The 22,588-nt window shown below is 46.9% G+C and overlaps 1 protein-coding gene and 1 long non-coding RNA gene across 11 annotated transcripts in view; both read right to left on the reverse strand.

Annotated features, from left to right (window-relative positions):
* The window catches only part of RHOT1 (ras homolog family member T1), a 111,428-nt gene extending 109,097 nt beyond the window's left edge, over nt 1-2,331 (reverse strand). For 2 of the 10 annotated variants that reach the window (XM_063706543.1, XM_063706542.1), the window contains exon 1: nt 1,744-1,992. In XM_063706543.1, the coding sequence (XP_063562613.1) occupies nt 1,744-1,819 (76 nt within the window). In that variant the 5' untranslated portion in view covers nt 1,820-1,992. Of the gene's footprint in view, nt 1-1,743 lie in introns of all 10 variants that reach the window. The other 8 variants (XM_019028247.4, XM_019028243.4, XR_008680200.2 and 5 more) reach the window with 7 other exon arrangements.
* A 13,948-nt stretch (nt 2,332-16,279) lies between these two features.
* LOC129533831 (uncharacterized) lies at nt 16,280-19,088 on the reverse strand. Its single transcript, XR_008680202.2, has 3 exons — nt 18,638-19,088; nt 17,547-17,725; nt 16,280-16,944 (listed from the first exon to the last, which is right to left on the reverse strand). It is a non-coding gene; the product is annotated as an uncharacterized lncRNA (long non-coding RNA).
* Nucleotides 19,089-22,588: the final 3,500 nt, after the last annotated feature.

Genomic DNA, 22,588 nt, shown 5'->3' on the forward strand with positions numbered 1-22,588 from the left:
CTCCTCCAGGGTTCAAGTGATTCTCCTGCTTCAGCCTCCAGAGTAGCTGGGACTACAGGTGTGTGCCACCACACCCGGCTAATTTTCGTATTTTTAGTAGAGACAGGGTTTCACCATGTTCGCCAGGCTCGTCTCGAACTCCTGACTTCAAGTGATCTGCCTGCCTTGGCCTCCCAAAGTGCTGGGATTACAGGCATGAGCCACCGTGCCTGTAATCCCAGGCACTGCACTCCAGCCTCGGTGACAGAGCGAGACTCTGTCTCAAAACAACAACAACAACAAACTATTTCATCATATATTTAAGGATCAGTTTTTTAAGCAAGTCGTCTACTCACTTTCCCTACCTTGCTCCAAAATCATAAGCATGAATTATATGTTAAACAACACCTTCCTGAACCTTGTCAAGGAAGTCCATGAAAAATACAGATTAAGATATAGTTATAAATAAAAATAAAAATTTACAACTACAAATCAAAAAGTAAACTATGGCTGGCTAAGCTTACTCCTAAATTCTAATTCTAAAGGAAGATTTCTCCAAACAGCAGGTGGATGAAATTTCAATGAACGCAAAGAACACTACAGAAGAGGGTAAAAACGTGTTAACTTTCTTCCTTGGGATTCCATCATGGTGACCCTGAGGGGTTACCAAGAATGAAATAATGGTTTAAAATAGAATGCTTCGAAACAGCAATGGCAGACTATTAACGAATGTATTAACTCTTTAAAACAAACAATCCAGTTATCCCTGGCCCACTTTCTTATTTTAGTCCTAGCAACTGAGTTACATAACTTGCAGAGTGATATCAAGAAGTCCCCGCTGTTGTGTCCTCATGTCAGTGAACAGAGGGAACTCTCCTTTATTATATTTTCAAAAGGTGAAATGTATGAAATTTCTGGGTGGGGGGAGATATCAAATGTCTGTGTGCTTGTGGTTATTAATAAGTTAACTACGAAGTAACTATGGAATAAATAATGCTTAAAAAGAGGGCAAAGATTACGCTTTAGGGTAACAACAATTGGACCCTCCCCAGATAATTCTAATTCATTGAGCGCTTGCATAACTCGAAGTTGAGTAAAAATTTTTGATGAAATATCTCGAGTACGAGGAGTTAGTCCAATGCAAAGTACAAGTATTGCTAAAAAGGATCCGGCCCTTTCCACTACTCATATCTTAATGTCAATACATAGAGGGAGTGAAGACTGCGAGTGCCAAAAAAATGCAGAAACCTGACCTTGCCCACAAGTCGAATAGTTCTGCACCCCTCCCCCAGCTTCCCCGGGAGCCGGTTCACGCAATCCCTATTGGTCAGTCTGCTTATTCCAGCACCTGCCTGGCAGTGATAAGAGAATCTCCAGAAGACAAGAAGGTCTGAAAGGAGGCGGCCTGGGAAACTGTGAGGCCCAGAAGGACAGGGTTCGAAGAGGAAAAGGAGGAGAGAAGCTTCGGAGGGATGAGGTCGGGCGGTTAGGGGCTAATGGGGACATGGCTTGGGAGGACGGCTGGGGAACAGGGAAAGGAGATCTCTGGAGGGCCCAGGTGAGGTGACAGGGTGAGGGCCGCCGGCAGGCAGCCAAAAGAGAAGAGTGAAGGGGCTGGAAGGCCTAGGAACGCGGAGAAAGGCGAGCGGAGCTGTGAGGCGCGAGAAGGGCCGGGGCTGCAAAGGTTGGGGCTGCAGGGGCGACAGGGGCTGCAGGGGCAGGGAGGGCAGGGACTCAGGGGCCGGCCAGAGGGTGCGGACTCACGTTCTCCCACCAGCAGGATCCGCACGTCTTTCTTCATCTCGGCGGCTCTCGGGGGCCGGCCTCCGCCCGCACGCATAGAGTGGACTCCTCTCACCAGGAGCACCCACCCCACGGCGCCACCTGCCAGCCTCTTCGGCCGCCGGGGCCCGCCGCGCAGCCCCCTCAGTTGCTTCCCCGCAAGAGAGCCGGGACAGCGCCAGCTCCGCCTCCTTCGGCCCAGCGGGCTGTGGCGGCGGCGGCGGCGGCGGGGACGACGGCACGCGGCGAGGGACACGCGCTTTTGGAACGCGAACGCTCTCTGCGCCGGAACAGCGCTCCTGCTGTCAGGCCGCCGCAGCGCAGGCCCAGGGATCCTCGCCCACCCTCCTTTGGGCACCGCGACCCCGGAGACACTTGGGCCAGGAATTTGAATGGCGGATTCCCTGGTTTAACCCCGTTTATTTTATAGATAGGGACAGAAATTCTCTGTTCAAAGTCACATAGCTAGAGCTTGGCAGTGACTCAGAGCAGGGATCTTCTCACCAGACCATAAACTCCGGGAGGGCAGCGATCAGCTTGCATGGTTTTCAGCTGTGTCCCCACGTTATTGGATAGGGCCGTCAGAAAATGCTTGATCGAGTAGGGCGACTGGCTCCCAGGATCCGGCGCTTTCCACTCCCCAAAGCCCGTCACCCTAGTTGCTTTTGCCTCTGATGCTTATAAAATACGATTATAAGATTCGTTTTTACGCTGTGTGAACAGACTCCTTTCTTTATAACCAAACTAAGTGACCTTTTTTTCTGTCTATGTAGTTTATTTTATGGCAGGGTTTTCGGACACTCTTCTTTACTCAGGCTTACCCAGCGTAATGCTAGACACGGAGGTGGCACTGGATAATAAACTCTAGATGATTTTTCTAACATTGCCTTAATTTTCTCGTGACCCTCTCCATCTGGAGGAATTTGTTGTTACATGCTTAATGTTTGGTACACAATGGCAAATATATATATATACACATACGCGTGCGAATATATATCACATCCCTAATACTTGGCACACAGTGGGAAATATAAAATACATAAATTAATGAGGAAGCACTATCTGTGCATAATGTACATTTTTTCTATCTTAAATATTACACAATAAACACTTAAAGGGAATGAAATGTGCGTAATACCAACTTCCCTTTCTCCTAGGAGAAGTCATGTGATCTCTTGCAGCAGTTAAGAGTTGCTGGCAAATTTCCTGGGTTTGAATCTAGGCTCCACATAATAGCTCTGTGATCTCGACTAAGTGCTTTTATTTTTACTTCCCTCAGCCACTGTTCCTTCTTCTGTAGCATGGAAATAATGATGATAATACCTTCCTCTTGAGATGGTTGTGAGTAATAAATACTATAATACTTGTCAAGCATTTGGTACAGTGCCAGACTCATAGAGTGTGTGCTCTACTGATCTCAGCTATCATTATTATATTAAAAAGTCACTAAAAAGTTGTAATCCACAGGTTTTTTGTTTTGGTTTGGTTTTGTTTTGAGACGGAGTCTCGCTCTGTTGCCCAGGCTGGAGTGCAGTGGCGCAATCTCGGCTCACTGCAAGCTCCGCCTCCTGGGTTCACGCCATTCTCCTGCCTCAGCCTCCCGAGTAGCTGGGACTACAGGCGTCCGCCACCACGCCCGGCTAATTTTTTTTTTGTATTTTTAGTGGAGACGGGGTTTCACCGTGTTAGCCAAGATGGTCTCGATCTCCTGACGTCGTGATCCGCCTGCCTTGGCCTCCCAAAGTGCTGGGATTACAGGCGTGAGCCACCGCGCCCAGCCTAATCCACAGGTTTTGAGGCAAATATGTTGTTGTGTTTACTGCAGAATTTCACCATCTTAGTTATTTGATGTCCATAAGGAGCATAGGGCAGAAAGCCCTTTCAAAAACAACTCTATCCCTGTCCGTGTTAGGAAAAAGAGGGAGATGGGAAAGACATACTCCTTGTTCACTGAGAGATAATGAAGTCGCGTTCCTGGGTAGATGTAAATAAGGTGCTTTCATCTCCCTCCTCCCTCCACACCTCAATGAGTGGAAATGTGAAATTCAGGAGGTTTGGTTACCTGATCTTTCAGGGAAAAGTAGCCCTCAGAATTTTAGTGTTACAAAATGTTTGAGTTGGAAGAACCCTGATAGAGCTCCTATTCCAATCCCATTACTCTGTAGATAAAACAAAAAAAAGCAAGGCCCACAGAGACGCAATGACCTGGCACAGACGGCATGGCTGAGGCTGAGCTTTGCTCTGCCATTCCTAGTGCATGACTCTAGGCAACTCATGTCACCTAGTTGTGCCTCAGTTTCCTCTCTACCAAGTGAAGGCTGTGATCTCTTATGAAATTGTTTGGAGGAGCTCATAAGATAATGTATTTTATGTGAATAATGTAATGAATTGTAAATCTTTTTCCTAAAAAACAAACAAACAAAAAACAAGTTACACAAATATCAGAGCACAGAGGACAAAAGCCTTTTACAGAGGGGCAAATTCTTTAGGGCACTGCTTGCACCATGCAGCTTTGTGAAGAATCTAGATCCCTAAGAGCTCTCAATCAGCGTTGCCAGTTAATGACAATGTTGACTCATTGGGGCTTCTCCAGGAGGGTGAGCAGTAACAAGGTCTTCGTGGGGTTGTAGATGTGTACTGGGTAATGTCTGGTAGGCAGGGGCTGGGAAAAAGCATTTATTTAGAGGGACATCACAGATACAATATTGCAAAGAACTCCTTTGTAAATAAAACTTACTTAAAAATCCATATCCAGCCAGGTATGGTGGTTCAACACCTATAATCCCAAAGCTTGGGGTAGCTGCGGTGGGAGGATCTCTTGAGGCCAGGAGTGCAAGACCAGCCTGAGAAACATTGAAACCCCATCTCTACAAAAAATAAACAAATTAGCTGGGCGTGGTGGCATGCACCTGTAGTCCCAGTTGGGAGGCTGAGGTGGGAGGATCACTGGAGACCAGGAGTTGGAGGCTGCAGTGAGCTATGATGGCACCATTGCACTCAAGTTTGGGTGACAGAGCCAGAGTCTGTCTCTAAATAAAAAAAATAAAAATCTGACTAGGCCGGGCACAATAGCTCACACCTGTAATCCTAGCACCTTGGGAGGCCGAGGCGGGTGGATCACTTGAGCTCAGGAGTTTGAGACCAGCCTGGCCAACATGGTGAAACCCTGTCTCTACTAAAAATACAAAAATTAGCTGGGCGTGGTGGCGCATGCCTGTAATCCCAGCTATTCGGGAGGCTGAGGCAGGAGAATCGCTTGAACCCAGGAGGTGGAGGTTGTAGTGAGCTGAGATCGCACCACTGCACTCGATCCTGGGTGACAGAGTGAGACTCCATCTAAAAAAAAAAAAACCTAACTCAAGAGCTGCAGAAAAGAGGCAATATCAAGCACTTTCAGTGAGCAATGGATATGGTTTGGTACAAACTGAGGCCAGCACTTGCTACAGTTGGGGAGAGGGAGTCTGGTATGCCAGGGTTTGCCTCCCCTGCAATGTAAGTTTCTTTCTACAGTCCGCAGGCATCTCCTGATCATCTATACTTCTGCCAGTCTGGCTCCCTGACTTGCCTTGAACCTTATGCCCTCCTTATGATGTTAACAAACGTCCACTAGGTGTCACTCTGATGTTCTCCTAGAGACAGCACAGGTCGCTGGTTAAAGCAGGGAAGCTTGGCTGGGGATGAGAGGATTGCTTGAGCCCAGGAGTTTGAGACCTGCCTGAATAACACAAGGAGACCCTGTCTCTACAAAAAATTTTAAAGAATTAAGCCGGGCGCCGTGGCTCATGCCTGTAATCCCAACACTTTGGGAGGCCAAGGTGGGCAGATCACCTGAGGCCAGGAGTTTGAGACCAGCCTGGCCAACATGGCAAAATCCTGTCTTCACTAAAAATACAAAACTTAGCCGGGTGTGGTGACAGGCGCCTGTAATCCCAGCTATTTGGGAGGCTGAAGCATGAGAATCTCTTGAACGCGGGAGGCGGAGGTTTCAGTGAGCCGAGATCGCATCACTGCATTCCAGCCTGGGGGATTAAGCGAGACTTTGTCTCCAAAAAAAAAAAAAGAAAAAAAAATTAAAGAATTAATTGGATGTGGTGGTACACACCTGTAGTCCCAGCTACGTGGGAAGATTGCTTGAGCCTAGGAGGTTGAGGCTGCAGTGAGTTGTGATTGTACCGCTGCACTCCAGTCTGGGCCACAGAGTAAGACCCCGTCTCTTAAACAACAACAACAACAAAGACTAAGGATGCTGGAGTCTGCCTGCTAGATCTGAACATCAGTTGTGCCAATTACTAGCTGTGCATCACTGGACAGATTATTTAACTTCTCTTTGCCTCATCTGCCAAATGGGAATAACAATAGGACATACCTCATGAGATTGTTATGAAAATTAAATTAGTTAATATAATAGGAAAGGCTGGGCACAGTGGCTCACGCCTGTAATCCCAGCACTTGGGAGGATGAGGTGGGTGGATCCCTGAGGTCAGGAGTTCGAGACCACCCTGACCAACATGGTGAAACCCTATCTCTACTAAAAATACAAAAATTAGCCAGGCATGGTGGTGGGCACCTGTAATCCCAGCTACTTGGGAGGCTGAGGCAGAAGAATCACTTGAACCTGGGAGGTGGAGGTTGCAGTGAGCTGAGATCACGCCACTGCACTCCAGCCTGGGCAACACAGCAATACTCCATCTCAAAAAAAAAAAAAATTCATTAGCCAGGCATAATGGCATGCACCTATAGTCCCAGCTACCCGGGAGGCTGAGGTGGGCGATCACTTGAGCCTAGGAGGTCAAAGCTGCAGTGAGCTGTGATTGTGCCACTACACTCCAGACTGGGTGACAGAGCAAGAACTTGTCTCAAAAAAAAATACATATATATGTATATATATATATTTTATGTATATACATATATTTCTATGTATATATACATATACATGTATATGTATATACATGTATACACGTATATGTATATGTGTATGTATATATATATATATATATATTAGGAAAACACTTAGAATTGTGCCTGGCGTGTGGTCAGTGATATATAAATGTTGGAAGAGGGAGATAGGAAAGACACACTCCTTGTTCATTGGCAGATAATGAAGAAATATTCCAGGGAGGATGTGAATAAGGAGGTTTAGTCTCCCCCTTCCCACCCACACATCAAATAAAATAAATTATAAGGGAAGTGGCTTCTGTACACCTCTCTGAGCTTGAGGACAGAGCTTCATGATGACACATACTGCAGCAAATCATAAGCCAAAGAACAGAGTTGTTGGCAGTGAATTTACTGTTGGGATATTACAGATTGAATACAATGTATTAAATAGATTGGATAAGGCCAAGAGGACAGACTGGTATCTAGAAGGCACTGATGGAATTTTCCTCTAGAATGCCAGGAAGGAGCTCTACCCTCACAATACAGGCTTCATGCCTCCTCAACTGTGCAGGGGAGGAGGTCAGGGCAAAGTGCTTTCGCCAGGAGATAAGAGGATCCGTCTTTATGCCTAGTGACACAGCCTCTCTCTGAGTTCCAGAACAGCAGAACACCCAGGGCAAGTGGGCAGGCCTGCTGGGTAGAAGATAAAGTGTGTGTTAAATGACTGACATTGGGTGGGAACAGGGGCCCTATCTCTGATTGGTGAGTTAGACAGAGTCTCTCACCAATCTCTAATTGGTGAGTTAGACAGAGTCTCTCACCAATCTCTAATTGGTGAGTCCTGGGCAGGAAACCAAATAAGACTTAGCTTGGCATCAGTCCCATGCTTCAGACCCACCTATCTTTGGTCTTTCAAGTTAAACCGAAAGCAGCATCCATCATCTGTGTTTTCTTCACTTTTGTGTCCCATTCCTTCCAGGATGCCTTCCTCCTTTTCCTGCCAGGCCCACTCTGGTGGAGTGGAAAAGTCCAATGCTTTGATACCAGGTAAATGCTGTATTTTATCTTGCCTTTTAACACACTCGTTATTGGTTCATTGTTCAAACATCCATGTCTTTGGCATAGTCAGTCACAAGGGTCCGTCTCTAGAGGACATGGATTCTGCCTGTTTGCTTGATTTGGCTTGAAGGTACATCACTCAGCACAATTACTTATTAAAAGGCATTTGATTATAACTGTCAGTGTTGAAAGTATATTTCCAGACAAGAGCTTCATCTGTTAATGAGGTTGCATCCAGTCTTCTTTTTAATTTTCTTGAGCTCCTTTCAGATAAATTGGAAAACAAATACCCTCAATTAAGACATAATTGATATTGAGAAGCCTACCTCCAAATGGCCTGAATGTCTATGGGGTGATTAAGAGCATGGGCTCTGGAGTCTACAGTTTATCTCCAACACTTTACTAGCTGTGTAACACTGACTAGCAATGTTGGGCAAGTGACTGACCTTTCTGAAAAATATAAACCTCATCTGCAAAATGGAGCTATTTCATAGTACTCTTCTGAGGATTAAATAAAATGATGCAGGTAAAGCATTTGTCACATTGCTTAAACATGCTCACATATCACCCTTAACAGCTACATTTTAAATTAGGAATTCATTTGCTGATTTACATCATCTTCCCAAGGGCAAATTGATTCACCTACCTACTGTGGGTGGCAAGCCACCCAGGTGCCGAGGCAAGAGACCAAGGACACGAGCTGTTCCAGTATAATAAAATATAAAACAAGAATAGTTATACCGGATATAGATCTTAGATATGATTATATATGAGTATAATTAATCATTAGTTAGTAGTACTTATTCTTTATTCCAATATTATAATAATCCTCACTCTATAATCATAACCTAGGAAAAACCAGGCCATACAGAGATAGGAGCTGAGGGGACATAGTGAGGAGTGACCAGAAGACAAGAGTGTGAGCCTTCTGTTATGCCCAGACAGGGCCACCAGAGGGCTCCTTGGTCTAGCGGTAATGCCAGCGTCTGGGAAGACGCCCGTTGCCAGGCGGACCGTGGTCTAGCGGTAGTCTAACTGTCAAGGAAAAACACCCGCTACTTAGCAGAACGGGAAAGGGAGTCTCCCTTTCCCCCGGGGAGTTTAGAGAAGACTCTACTCCTCCACCTCTTGTGGAGGGCCTGACATTAGTCAGGCTCACCCGCAGTTATCCGGAGGCCTAACCGTCTCCCTGTGATGCTGTGCTTCAGTGGTCACGCTCCCAGTCCGCCTTCACGTTCCATCCTGTACACCTGGCTCTGCCTTTTAGATAACAGTAGCAAAATTAGTGAAAGTACTAAAAGTCTCTGATATGCAGAAATAATGGTGTAAGCTGCCTCTCTCTCTCCCTCTCTCTCTCTGCCTCGGCTGCCAGGCAGGGAAGGGCCCCCTGTCCAGTGGACACGTGACCCACGTGGGCTTACCTATCATTGGAGATGGCTCACTCTCCTTATCCTGCCCCTTTGTCTTGTATCCAATAAATATCAGTGCAGCCTGGCATTCGGGGCCACTACCGGTCTCCGCATCTTGGTGGTAGTGGTCCCCAGGGCCCAGCTGTCTTTTCTTTTATCTCTTTGTCTTGTGTCTTTATTTCTACACTCTCTCATCTCCGCAGATGGGAAGAGACCCACCGACCCTGTGGGGCTGGTCCCTACAGCCTACCAAATTGTAAACTCTGAAAGGCAAAAACGCATTTAATTTTTAATCACTTTAGAGACGTTAAAAATTTTGCTGACTTATTTTTTTTTCTTTGAGACAGAGTCTCACTCTGTCACCCAGGACGCAATCTCAACTCACTGCAACCTCCACCCCACCCCAACCTCCACCCCCACCCTGCCATCCCCCACCTCTGGGCTCAAGCAATCCTCCCACCTCAGCCTCCTGAGTAGCTGGGACTACAGGCGTGCACCACTATGCCCAGCTAAATTTTTTTTGTATTTTTTGTAGAGATGGGGTTTTTATCATGTTGCCCAGGCTGGTCCTGAACTGGGCTCAAGTGATCCGCCTGCCTCGGCCTCCCAAAGTGCTGGGATTACAGACATGAGCCACCTGGCCTGCTGACTTTTTAAATCTTTTATACATACATACACACACACAAACATATATATATTCTCAAGATTTTTTTAGACCACAATCTATTTCTGTCCAACAAAAAAATTCCATGGAATGGCACATTTATAATTTATTTTCTTGCTCTTTTGTAAAGCAAGAAAAAAATTATCATTTCTGTTTACCTCTGCAAAGAAATCAGCAGAATTAAATATAGTATAAGAAAATAATTCAAAAGAAAAAATATAGATAGATAAATATGTACAGTCAGCCCTCCATATCCACAAGATCTACGTCTGTGGATTCAACCAAATGGGGATAATACAATATTCTCAGCATGCAGAACCCACAGTTACAGAGGCTTACTTTTCACATCCGGGTGTTCAGCAGGGCCAACTGCAGGACCTGAGCATCCTCAGATGTTGGTATTCAAGGGGATCCTGGAACTAATTCCCCTTCAGTATCGAGGGATGACCATGTATATATATAGTCACGCACCACACAACAACATTTTGGTCAGTGATGGACCACATATATGAAAGTGGTCCCATTAGATTATAAACTGTATTTTAACCATATCTTTTCTGTGTTTAGATACGTTTTGATACACAAATGCTCACCATTGTGTTACTGTTGCCTACAGTATTCAGTGTAGTAACATGTTGTACAGGTTCGTGCCTCGCAGCAATGGGGGATGGTTTTATGGCATTGCCGTAACCTGTGGGATCACCAGGTGTCAGAACTGAATTGAATTATAAGACATCCAGCTGATGTCTGTTACAGAATTGCTTGTTTGGTGTGTGAGGAAAAAAACTCACACATATCTGGTATCAAAAGTGTTGTGCTGAATGACTGTGTAAGAGAATAGGAAAAAGACACTTTGGGCTGGGTGTGGTAGCTCATGCCTCCAATCCTAGCATTCTGGGAGACCGAGGCGGGCAGATCACTTGAGGCCAGGAACTTGAGACCAGCCTAGGCAACATGATGAAATCCTATCTCTATAAAAGATACAATAATTATCCAGGCATGGTGGCACATGCCTGTAGTCCCAGGTACTCAGGAGGCTTTGGCAGGAGGATCATTTGAGCCCAGGATGTGGAGGTTGCAGTGAGCCAAGATCGTGCCATTGCACTCCAGCCTGGGCGACAGAGTAAGACACTGTCTCAAAAAAAAAAAAAAAAAAAAGACACTTTGTTTTTTTTCCCCTTGATATCTCAAATACATATATTCTGTTTATATCAACAGATATATATATATATATATTCTGTGTAAGCAACACTACGTGCTTTTAAAAATGTTTAAAAATTGAAATATGTACAATTGTATGGGAATAGCTAAATTAAGTATGACATAACATGATTGGAATTTTTGCAGTCATTTAAATTAGTGACTATTAGAGAGATGGAAAAGTATTTACAAAATAAGTGAGAATATAGAAATATAAAACTATATACAATTATGACTATGTAAAAACCATGTGATATATTCATTTATGCAACTTTAACCTTCTAGACTTTTTAAATTTTGAACTTTTTTTTTTTTTTTTTTTTTTTTTGTTTTGTATTTTATTTTATTTTATTTTATTTATTTATTTATTTTTTTTTATTGATCATTCTTGGGTGTTTCTCGCAGAGGGGGATTTGGCAGGGTTACAGGACAATAGTGGAGGGAAGGTCGGCAGATAAGCAAGTGAACAAAGTTCTCTGGTTTTCCTAGGCAGAGGACCCTGCGGCCTTCCGCAGTGTTTGTGTCCCTGGGTACTTGAGATTAGGGAGTGGTGATGGCTCTTAACGAGCATGCTGCCTTCAAGCATCTGTTTAACAAAGCACATCTTGCACCGCCCTTAATCCATTGAACCCTGAGTGGGTACAGCACATGTTTCAGAGAGCACAGGGTTGGGGGTAGGGTCACAGATCAACAGGATCCCAAGGCAGAAGAATTTTTTCTTAGTACAGAACAAAATGAAAAGTCTCCCGTCTACCTCTTTCCACACAGACACGGCAACCATCCAATTTCTCAATCTTTTCCCCACCTTTCCCCCCTTTCCATTCCACAAAACCGCCATTGTCATCATGACCCGTTCTCAATGAGCTGTTGGGTACACCTCCAAGACGGGGCGGCTGGCCGGGCGGGGGGCTCCTCACTTCCCAGTAGGGGCGGCCGGGCAGAGGTGCCCCTCACCTCCCGGACGGGGCGGCTGGCCAGGTGGGGGGCTAACCCCCACCTCCCTCCTGGACAGGGCGGCAGGCTGGGCGGTGGGCTAACCCCCCCACCTCCCTCCTGGACGGGGCGGCTGGCCGGACGGGGGGCTGACCCCCCCACCTCCCTCCCGGACGGAGCGGCTGGCCGATCAGAGGGGCTCCTCACTTCCCAGTAGGGGCGGCCGGGCAGAGGCGCCCCTCACCTCTCGGACCGGGTGGCCGGCCAGGCGGGGGTCCGAACCCCCACCTCCCTCCTGGACAGGACGGCAGGCTGGGCGGTGGGCTGACCCCCCCACCTCCCTCCCGGACGGGGCGGCTGGCCGGACGGGGCGGCTTGCCGGGCGGGGGGCTGGCCCCCCCACCTCCCTCCCGGACGGGGCGGCTGGCCGGGCGGCGGGCTGGCCCCCCCACCTCCCTCCCGGACGAGGTGGCTGCCGGGCGGAGATGCTCCTCACTTCCCAGACGGGGTGGCTGCCGGGCGGAGGGGCTCCTCACTTCTCGGGCGGGGCGGCTGCCGGGCGGAGGGGCTCCTCACTTCTCAGACAGGGCGGTTGCCAGGCAGAGGGTCTCCTCACTTCTCAGACGGGGCGGCCGGGCAGAGACGCTCCTCACATCCTGGACAGGGCGGCAGGGCAGAGGTGCTCCCCACATCTCAGATGATGGGCGGCCGGGCAGAGCCGCTCCTCACTTCCCAGATGTGATGGCGGCCGGGAAGAGGCGCTCCTTGTTTCCTAGATGGGATGGCGGCCGGGCAGAGAGGCTCCTCACTTTCCAGACTGGGCAGCCAGGCAGAGGGGCTCCTCACTTTCCAGACTGGGCAGCCAGGCAGAGGGGCTCCTCACATCCCGGACGATGGGCGGCCAGGCGGAGACGCTCCTCACTTCCCAGACGGGGCGGCAGCCGGGCAGAGGCTGCAATCTCGGCACTTTGGGAGGCCAAGGCAGGCGGCTGGGAGGTGGTTGTAGCGGGCGGAGATCACGCCACTGCACTCCAGCCTGGGCACCATTGAGCACTGAGTTAACCAGACTCTGTCTGCAATCCCGGCACCTCGGGAGGCCGAGGCTGGCAGATCACTCGCGGTTAGGAGCTGGAGACCAGCCCGGCCAACGCAGCGAAACCCCGTCTCCACCAAAAAAATACGAAAACCAGTCAGGCGGGGCGGCGCGCGCCTGCAATCGCAGGCACTCGGCAGGCTGAGGCAGGAGAATCAGGCAGGGAGGTTGCAGTGAGCTGAGATGGCAGCAGTACTGTCCAGCTTCGGCTGGGCATCAGAGGGAGACCGTGGAAAGAGGGGAGAGGGGAGAGGGGAGAGGGGAGAGGGGAGAGGGGAGAGGGGAGAGGGGAGAGGGGAGAGGGGAGAGGGGAGAGGGGAGAGGGAGAGGGAGAGGGAGAGCTTAAATTTTGAACTTTTACAAGCATGCCCATGCGTTACTCAGATAATAAAAACTAATGGATATACATAAATATTAGATAAGAGCACAAATGAAGGAAAAAGTAAGTTAAAGATCATAAATTAATTTTAGTACAACCATCTTTTGTAAAATTTCAAAGTTTATTGATTTATTTTTATTTATTATCTTTTTTTTTTTTTTTTAATGGAGTCTCACTCTGTTGCCCATGCTGGAACGCAGTGGTGCAATCTCGGCTCACTGCAACCTCTGCCTCCTGGGTTCAGGCGATTCTCCTCCCTCAGCCTTCCAAGTAGCTGAGATTATAGGCATGCACCACCACACCCGGCTAATTTTCGTATTTTTAGTAGAGATGGGGTTTTGCCATGTTGGCCAAGCTGGTCTTGAACTCCTGATCTCAGGTGATCTGCCTGCCTCGGCCTCAGAAAGTGCTGGGATTACAGGCATGAGCCACCACGTCTGGCCTTTTTTTTTTTGAGATGGAGTCTCTGTTGCCCAGGCTGGAGTGCAGTGGCGTGATCTTGGCTCACTTCCACCTCCCAGGTTCAAGAGATTCTCCTGCCTCAGCCTCCCGAGTAGCTGGAATCACAGGCGCCCACCACCACACCTGGCTAATTTTTGCATTTTTAGTAGAGACAGGGTTTCACCATGTTGGCCAGGCTGGTCTCAAATTCCTGACCTCAGGTGATCCGCCTGCCTTGGCCTCCCAAAGTGCTGGGATTACAGGTGTGAGCCACCGCGCCTGGCCCAGCTTTTTTTCTGAGACAGAGTCTCAAGTCTTGCTCTGTAGCCCAGGTTGCAGCGCAGAGGTGCAATCTCAGCTCACTGCAGCCTCTGCCTCCCAGGTTCAAGCCATTTTCCTGTCTCGGCCTCCCTAGTAGCTGGGATTACAGGTGCACGTTACCACACCTGGCTAATTTTTGTATTTTTAGGCTGGTCTCAAACTTCTGACCTCAAATGATCCACCCGTCTCAGCCTCCCAAAGTGCTGGGATTACAGGTGTGAGCCACCACACCTGGCCTAAAGTTAATTTAATAATTACGTATTTTAAACTAAGTAGAAATATTTAGAAGGATAGCAATGCTTTGAGATATTAATGTAGCATATCATGTTTTTTAAGTCATTCAACAAATATTTACTAAGTTCCACTATGCTTAAGGCTCTGTGCTAGGTGCTAGGGACATAGTAATGAACAACACAGATTTATCAAGGCAGGCAAGTCGTGAACAAGGAAGTTCATCTTTAGGCATCCATATTTCTTCTCACTAGAATCCTCCAAATCATTCCCTATTTGCCCTAATCACCCCTTCCAAAAATCTTCCCTAAGAGGTACATCTCATAATTTAAATCTCCTCTGCCTTCCTCCTCCCCACCCCATCAATAGCCCATGCTAGCTTGGCCTGTGTGACTGTGTCCCATTCCTTCTAGCAATCTGCTGTCCCCGCTTGGCTGTGTTAATAGATTGCCCTTGGCCTCCCAAAATGCTGGGATTTACAGGCATGAACCACTGCACCTGCCTGCAATTAAAATTTTTAAAAATGTGGCTGGGCATGGTGGCTCATGCCCGTAATTCCAGCACTTTGGGAGGCTGAGGTGGACGGATCACCTGAGGTCAGGAGTTTGAGACCAGCCTGGCCAACATGGTGAAACCCAGTCTCTACTAAAAGTACAAAAGTTAGCCAGGCATGGTAGTAGGTGCCTGTAATCCCAGCTACCCGGGAGGCTGAGGCAAGAGAATCATTTGAACCCGGGAGGCAGAGGTTGCAGTGAGCCGAGATCGCGCCATTGCACTCCAGCATGGGGAACAAGAGCAAGACCTCGTCTCAAAAAAAAAATTTTTTTTTTTTAATGTAGGTATGATGGTCTCTATGAACCAGACTGAGAATCTACCACTGCCAGGTTTATTCTGTTCCCCATCCCCCCACAGGGCTTTACCCTAGGCACTTCCTTCAGGGTGTTCAGGACAGGCTGGTCTCTCTGCTTGACAGGTGCTATGATTTGAATGTGGTTTGTGCCAACCAAAACTCATGTTGAAATTTACTTGCCAACATGATGGTGTTTGGAGGCAGGGTCTTTAAGAGGTGACTGGGTTATTAGGATGGATGAATGACTTCCTCTGGGTGGGTTATCGAGAGAATGGATTAGCTCTCCTGAGAGTAGGTTGTTATAAAGCAGGTCAGCCTATTTTGTCCTCTCTCTCTGGCACATGCTTGCTTGCCCTTCTGCTTCTCTGCCATGTTAGGACACAGGTCAAAGGCCCTCACCAGAAGCTGACCAGATGAGCTGCTCAATCTTGGACTTCCCAGCCTCTAGAACTGTGAACCAAAATAAATCTCTTTTCTTTGTAAATTACCCAGTCTCAGGGTGCATTCCTAAGGTATATCAGATAACTCTGGGTGACAAGACTTAGGCAGAACCTCATTATCAGCCTCTCAAGCCTGAGTGAAATGTTTTCATTTTAGACATTCTAATAATTGTGGAGTGGTGTCTCATTAATGGTTTTAATTTGCATTTCCTTAAAGAGTGATGATGTTGAACATCTATTCAGTTGGTTATTTATGCCTGTGTCTCTTCTTTTTTTGCATTGTCTGTTCCAACATGTTGCCCATTTATAAACTTAGATGGTTTTCTCATTATTTAATTTTGAGAGTAATTTACATATTTTGGATGAGAGTACTTTTTTTCTTTTTTTTTGTTGGTGTTTAACAAGACTTGACAGATGCAAGCACTTTATCAGAAATCTGATTTTCAAATATTTTCTCTCAGCCTGTGACCATCTTTTCATTTTTTCAACAGCATCTTTCGAAAGCAGTTCTTAAATTTTTTTGAATGTGCCAAACACATTCATATTTATTTTCTTTTTTAAAAGTAAATAATAAACAGCAGTTTATCAGTTTGTTAAACAAAAAAAATGACAGGCTGAGGTAAGTCTCCATCAGCCAAAGTTTATTGAGTCCAAGCTTGAGGAAGTGCCCAGGAAAAACACAAGGCACAGAAAGAGTCTGTGGCATGGATTCTCTGAAGAGGTTTTAAGGAGATTTAGTATTTATACATATCCTTAAACAGGGGAAGGCATGGCCAGGCACGGTGGCTCAAGCCTGTAATCCCAGCATTTTGGGAGGCTGAGGCAGGCAGATCACCTGAGGTCGGGAGTTGGAGACCAGCCTGACCAACATGAAGAAACCCCATCTCTACTAAAAATACAAAATTAGATGGGCGTGGTGGTACATGCCTATAATCCCAGCTACTCCGGAGGCTGAGGCAGGAGAATCGCTTGAACCTGGGAGGCGGAAGTTGCGGTAAGGCAAGATCACGCCATTGCACTCCAGCCTGGCCAACAAGAGCGAAACTCTATCTCAAAAAAAAAAAAGAGGGGTGGGGAAGGCATGTAGGATGAGGGGCAGGTAGGTAGTGAGACAGGGAATAGTTATATTCTTGTGAGACTTTAGTTAGTGCCCAGTAGATCTGCATTTTACATAAGATAAGGTGAACTTCTGAAGGAAAAAAAGAGAGTAAAGGAAGAATTAATTGTGCAGGTGTCTCCAGGTAGGTGGAAGAATGATTAATCTCATCTTCGCTTTGTTCTGCACCTGGAAAGATAAGCTTGGAATCAACATTATCTGTGTAGAAAGGAACAACATTGGTTTCAGGAGCTACATTTAGATTGCAGACCTAAAGTTACAATCAACATGCCCTCATTTTATGGGTGGATATACATCTTGACATCTTGAAAGTTTTTGAGGCAGCAAAATATTTAAGTGTGACTGATTTGTGGGGCAAACATCTGGAGCTGCCTGAGGCCTTTTGCATCCTGTGGGGGTCTGGCTAATGCTTCATGCTTTCACACAAGCTTGTGAAGTAGCAGCTTTGCACTTGGCAAAAGCATGGCAGTGTTGTGTGGCACAACCTCCAGGCTTAGCTTTCTCTTTGGCATAAGGAGTTTGGGGATCCTGGGATTCTTTTTATTTTCCTTTATAAGTTTTACTTTTTTAAAACCTAAGCTTAACATTACATATTTTAACAACTGTCAAAACTTACTAAGTTGCCAGCCAGCATTCATGCACAACTAGAAAACATGCTTAATTTATATTAAACCAGAAATATATCACCATTAATATCTTTCAGTACTAAATACTGGGAAAAAAAAGCAATTATTTCTGTAGAAGATTCATCCTGAACAATGTTAACTTACCAGCAGGCTGACACCACTTGCATCACATTTCAAGCAAAATTGAAAATCAGATACATTGGTAGTGTACAATCTTGTACACTACCGAAGAATCATAGCTGGATGGGTGCAGTGGCTTCCACCTGTATTCCCAGCACTTTGGGAGGCTGAGGCGGGAGGCTTCCGTGATAGTTAAACTCTGCCTGTTGAGAAAAAACAAACCGGGGATGGTGGCAAAGTCACGCCTGTAATCCCAACACTGTGAGAGGCCGATGCAGAAGGACTGATTGAGTCCAGGAGCTTGAGACCAGCCTGGGCAACATGGAGAAACCCTGTCTCTACAAAAAATACAAAAATTAGCTAGGCATGCTGGTGCATGCCTGTAGTCCCAGCTACTTGGGAGGCCTAGGTGGGTGGGAAGATTGCTTGAGCCTGGGAGGTTGAGGCCGCAGTGAGCCAAGACGGAGCCATAGCCTGGGTGACAAAGCGAGACCCTGTCTCAAATAAATAAATAAATAAATGAGTCACAGCTTACTTTGGATTATGTTTAATTAAGAAAAGCAAAGTGCATACAGAGATTTATAACTTTAAAAACAAAAAAAAGTCTTTTTATATGATCCAAAGAATAAACTCAAAAGTCCATGACAAATAGAAGTTCTAAACAATTGTTTACAAATACTTTAGGTATAATTACAGTAAAAGTCAAGTTCATTTGAAATCACCAAAAAAAAAAAGTTTCTAGTTGGACACGGTGGCTCACCACCTGTAATCCCAGTATTTAGGGATTTTCTTACAATAAAAGGCATACAGGTTGATTATTTTAGGCATACAGGTTGATTATTTTAGGCATACAGGTTGATTATTAAATGACATGATTGCCCATATATAAAATTTTAAGGAATCTAAAAACAAAAAACAGCTTCCAAAACTAGTGAGTTTAGAAGCACAGAGGATGCAACATAAATATATGAAAATCGATTGTATTTCTATATAGTAACAAAAAACAAGTAGACACTAAAATTAAAACTACTATGTTGTTTATAATCATTCGAAAAGGTAAATACTTAGCTATAAATCTCACAAAACATGGACAGAACTCATAAGCTGAAACCTACACAGTGCTGAGGAAAACAGTTCCTGGATCATCCTGCAGCCTGGAGGGCACCGCCTCGGCGGCCCGGCTGACTCTCACGGCCCTGGGACTTTCAGGGTGGAGCGTGAACAGGCTTCCGGGAAACATCTTCCATCAGCCAAACCGTCCCGCTGCCTTATTGAAGAAGTCCGTCTTCCAGTTTTTCTGCTCACATCTCTGAATCTCTCCTTGGCAAAGGCTCACGTGGGCTCCGGCACCGGCGTCATGCGGAGGACAAGGAAGGGGAGCCGCGCGTCTGGGGGTGACTCCCGGAGCCCCGCCTGCACCCAGGCCCGCCCTTCCTGCGCAGTGGCCCTGCCTGAGGCTGCTTTCCACCAGCGGGAATCGAAACTGATCTAGATGAGAACACATATGTGGAGGGAGGAGACTTGGCTAGAAAGGAGAAAGTGCAAGAACACCTTTATGAGGCAGAGAAGGGACAGTGACGAGGATTAGGGTTCAGGGCTGCAGGCTGCCCCCCTGCTGGTCCCCCAGCTCAGGCCCCTCCCCACCCCTCCCTCTAGCCGAACTCTCATCAGCAGGACCAGGCAGCACAGGGCTTGGCCCAAAAAGAACAAATTGAAGTTATTCAGAGAGCTGAGGAAACCGCTCTTATAGGCATCAACTGGTTTCCAGGAAAAGAGAGATGTTAATAGCTGACCCCACCACTGCAATGACTCTCTTTTGAGCCCTAAAGCAAATAGAAAAATCACTGGGGTAGGGAAGAAACATTTCGCATAGTTGTGCTCAGACTTTGGTAAGACAAGAATCTTCCAAGATTTGGGTGCTTGGGGGTAGGGCTAGAAATGTGCATTCTCTTTTTTTTTGAGATAGGGTCTCGGTCTGTTGCCCAGGCTGGAGTGCAGTGGCTCAATCATGGCTCACTGTAGCCTCGACCTCCCAGGCTCAAGTGATCCTCCCACCTCGGCCTCCCAAGTAGCTGGGACCAGCGACATGCACCACCACGCCCCGCTAATTTTTTACTTTTTTGTAGATGCAGAGTCTTGCTATGTTGCTCAGGCTGATCTTAAACTCCTGGGATCAAGTGATCCTCCTACCTTGGCCTCTCAAAGTGCTGGGATTATAAGTGTGAGCCACCATGCCCAGCTGAAAGCTGCATTTTCAGCAAGCCTCTCACACAGACCTTGGTTTTGTGGGCCCTAAAGATTACAAATATAGGGGGCATCTTTAAGAAAAATAATTTCTTTTTTTTTTTTTTTTTTGTCTTTGAAACAGACTCTGGCTCTGTCACCCAGGCTGGAGAGCAGTGGCATGATCTCTGCTTACTGCAGCCTCCACCTCCAGGACTCCCACCTCAGCCTCCCCAATAGCTGGTACTACAGGTGCACACCACCACGCCCAACTAATTGTTACATTTTTTGTAGAGACAGGGTTTCCTCATGTTGTCCAGGCTGGCCTTGAACTCCAGGGCTCAAACGATCCTACCACTTTGGCCTGCCAAAGGCTCGGATTACAGGCATGAGCCACCGTGCCTGGCCAAAAAATAATATCTTACTTTACAAAACTAGATGAGCATCTGTGCGCATTGCTAGTGGGGCCCCACACAAGGGAAGGACCGTGCGGCACAAGCCTCGTAGCCCTTCCCATGAGTCCACTTCTGAGCCAAGAGGATTTTAATGCAGGAAGAAAGAGCTTCCTTGAAGAAACACAGACCAGTGCTTTAGTCACAGCATTACTGAGCACCTGCTGGGTGCCAGGCCCTGAGCTTGACTGTGGGGACCACAAACCAAGAGGGCACTGACCTTTCCCACCATGTATCATTAGAGTTGGTGGTTATGAAAATTATTAAATGCACTAACACGCTATGAAGGAAATGTAGTCAGTGTTCTGGAGGGAGAAAAGGGGGCCGGCAGCTAAGTGAAACCAGGCAAGTTACTTTAAATCTCCAAGCCTCAGTTTCCTCATCTGTAAAATGGAGCTCATCACAGAACCTATTTCATAAGGTTGTTGTGAGGATTAAAAGAGCTGATGCCTGTGAGGTACTTAAGTCCGTGCCCGGCACAGAGTGAGCACTCTAAGTTATATCTGTGTTTTTGCATATTGGACCTGTGATTGGTGAGACCAGGGTGCACTTCAGGGAGGGGGTGGGCCTTTCGTTTAGGACAGATGGTGCATTCCAGGGACCGCAGGGAGAAGGAGTAGAAGAGCACGCTCCTCTCTGTGTGTGCACTTGTGTGTGCATGTGTGTGTGTTTGTGCACGTGTGTCCTCAGGGAGAGATGAGCAGCTCCTTGTGACTGAAGAGCAGACATCAAGAAGGAGGCACTTAGACACCAGGTGCTGGAGAAGCAGCAGGGTCCCAGTCTGGAGGCCTCGTGTTCCAGGCCAAGGAGATTAGACACCGGGTGCTGGAGAAGCAGCAGGGGCCTGGTTTGGAGAAGTGGGCAGGGGACTGATCTGGAGGCCCTTGTGTTCCAGCAAAGGAGCTCAGACTTTCTCCTGAGCAGTGCGAAGCATCACTGAAGGACTGTAAGCGGAGGAGTAAGAAAGCAGGTTTTGTGTGTCATAAAAATACTCGGGTGGTAAAGAGGCGGAGGGATTGGAGAAGGTAAGACAAACCGCAGGAGGCTGTCTGGGAGGCAGTACAGACATCCAGCTGAGACTCGCACTCAGCTCAGAGCCTGGGCAATGGCAGTGGGACAGAGACAGGCCAAGTAACTGGCCATTTGTGTTATGAAAAGTGCTGTTTCACAGCTTCCTATTACTCACAGTAAAGAACTGCAGCAGGGCTGGATAAGGCCATGGTACAATATTAACTTCACAGAGATAGCAGGTCATCTGATATGAAACCACTCCCTGGCAGACGCCTGGTCTGTCTGGCAACCATGTTGGCACCGTAATCCCATTTCATTTTTTTTTCTTTTAAGACAAAAGTTTCCCTCTTGTTGCCCAGGCTGGAGTGCAATGGCCGAGTCTCAGCTCACTGCAACCTCCTCCTCCTGGGTTCAAGCGATTCTTCTGCCTCAGCCTCCCACGTAGCTGGGATTACAGGAGACTGCTACCACACCTGGCTAATTTTTGTGTTTTTAGTAAAGGAGAGGTTTCACCATGTTGGTCAGGCTGGTCTTGAACTCCTGTCCTCAGGCAATCCACCCGCCTCGGGCTCCCAAAGTGCTGGGATTACAGGTGTAAGCCACTGCGCCCGGCCCATGATCCCATTTCTGAGCACATACAATCAATTCTCGTAGTGTGGTCCCCTCTGCCCATTTCTCTGTGGGCAAGAGGTTCTGAAATACCCAATATAAAACACTGTGATGGGGCCAGGCACAGTGGCTCATGCCTGTAAATAAATCCCAGCGCTTTGGGAAGCCGAGGTGGGCGAATCAGTTGAGCTCAGGAGTTTGAGACTAGCCTGGACAACATGGCAAAACCCCGTCTCTACAAAAAATACAAAAATAAAAAATAAAACACTGTGATGGGAGTGGGGGTGAGTGTGGGACAGTTCAGTTGGCACCCATGTGGAGTTAATCAGACCCCATGGAGCTACTCAGATCAAAGTGATTTAAGCATTTTTTGTCTTCATGAACAAAGACAAGTTCCAGAGGTATAGCCTAAACTTCAGACCCTCAAGTTTTGGCTGGAGTGAGTGAACCAGAACAGTGAGTCCCAATCTTTTAAGGGAAGCATAATTTATATAAAGTAAGGCCCGCGACAGGGTCAACATTAGAATGGGCTCGTAGTGAAATAAGAGCCCTGTGAAACTTCCTGTGGAGTTACACAAATTACAAATCCACCAGGACTTTCCCCAGTGTCCAACTTCCAAAAATACTGTGTGTATAAAACAATAACATAATTCAAAGAAGTTATCCAAATTGCTCATGTCAACATGTTGCTTACTGAAATAGCCATAAAAAAACAAATCCCGCTGGGCGCTGTGACTCACACCTGCAATCCCAGCACTTTAGGAGGCAAGA

Source organism: Gorilla gorilla, chromosome 4, assembly GCF_029281585.2.
Source record: "Gorilla gorilla gorilla isolate KB3781 chromosome 4, NHGRI_mGorGor1-v2.1_pri, whole genome shotgun sequence".
In the NCBI taxonomy this organism is placed as follows: Eukaryota; Metazoa; Chordata; class Mammalia; order Primates; family Hominidae; genus Gorilla; species Gorilla gorilla.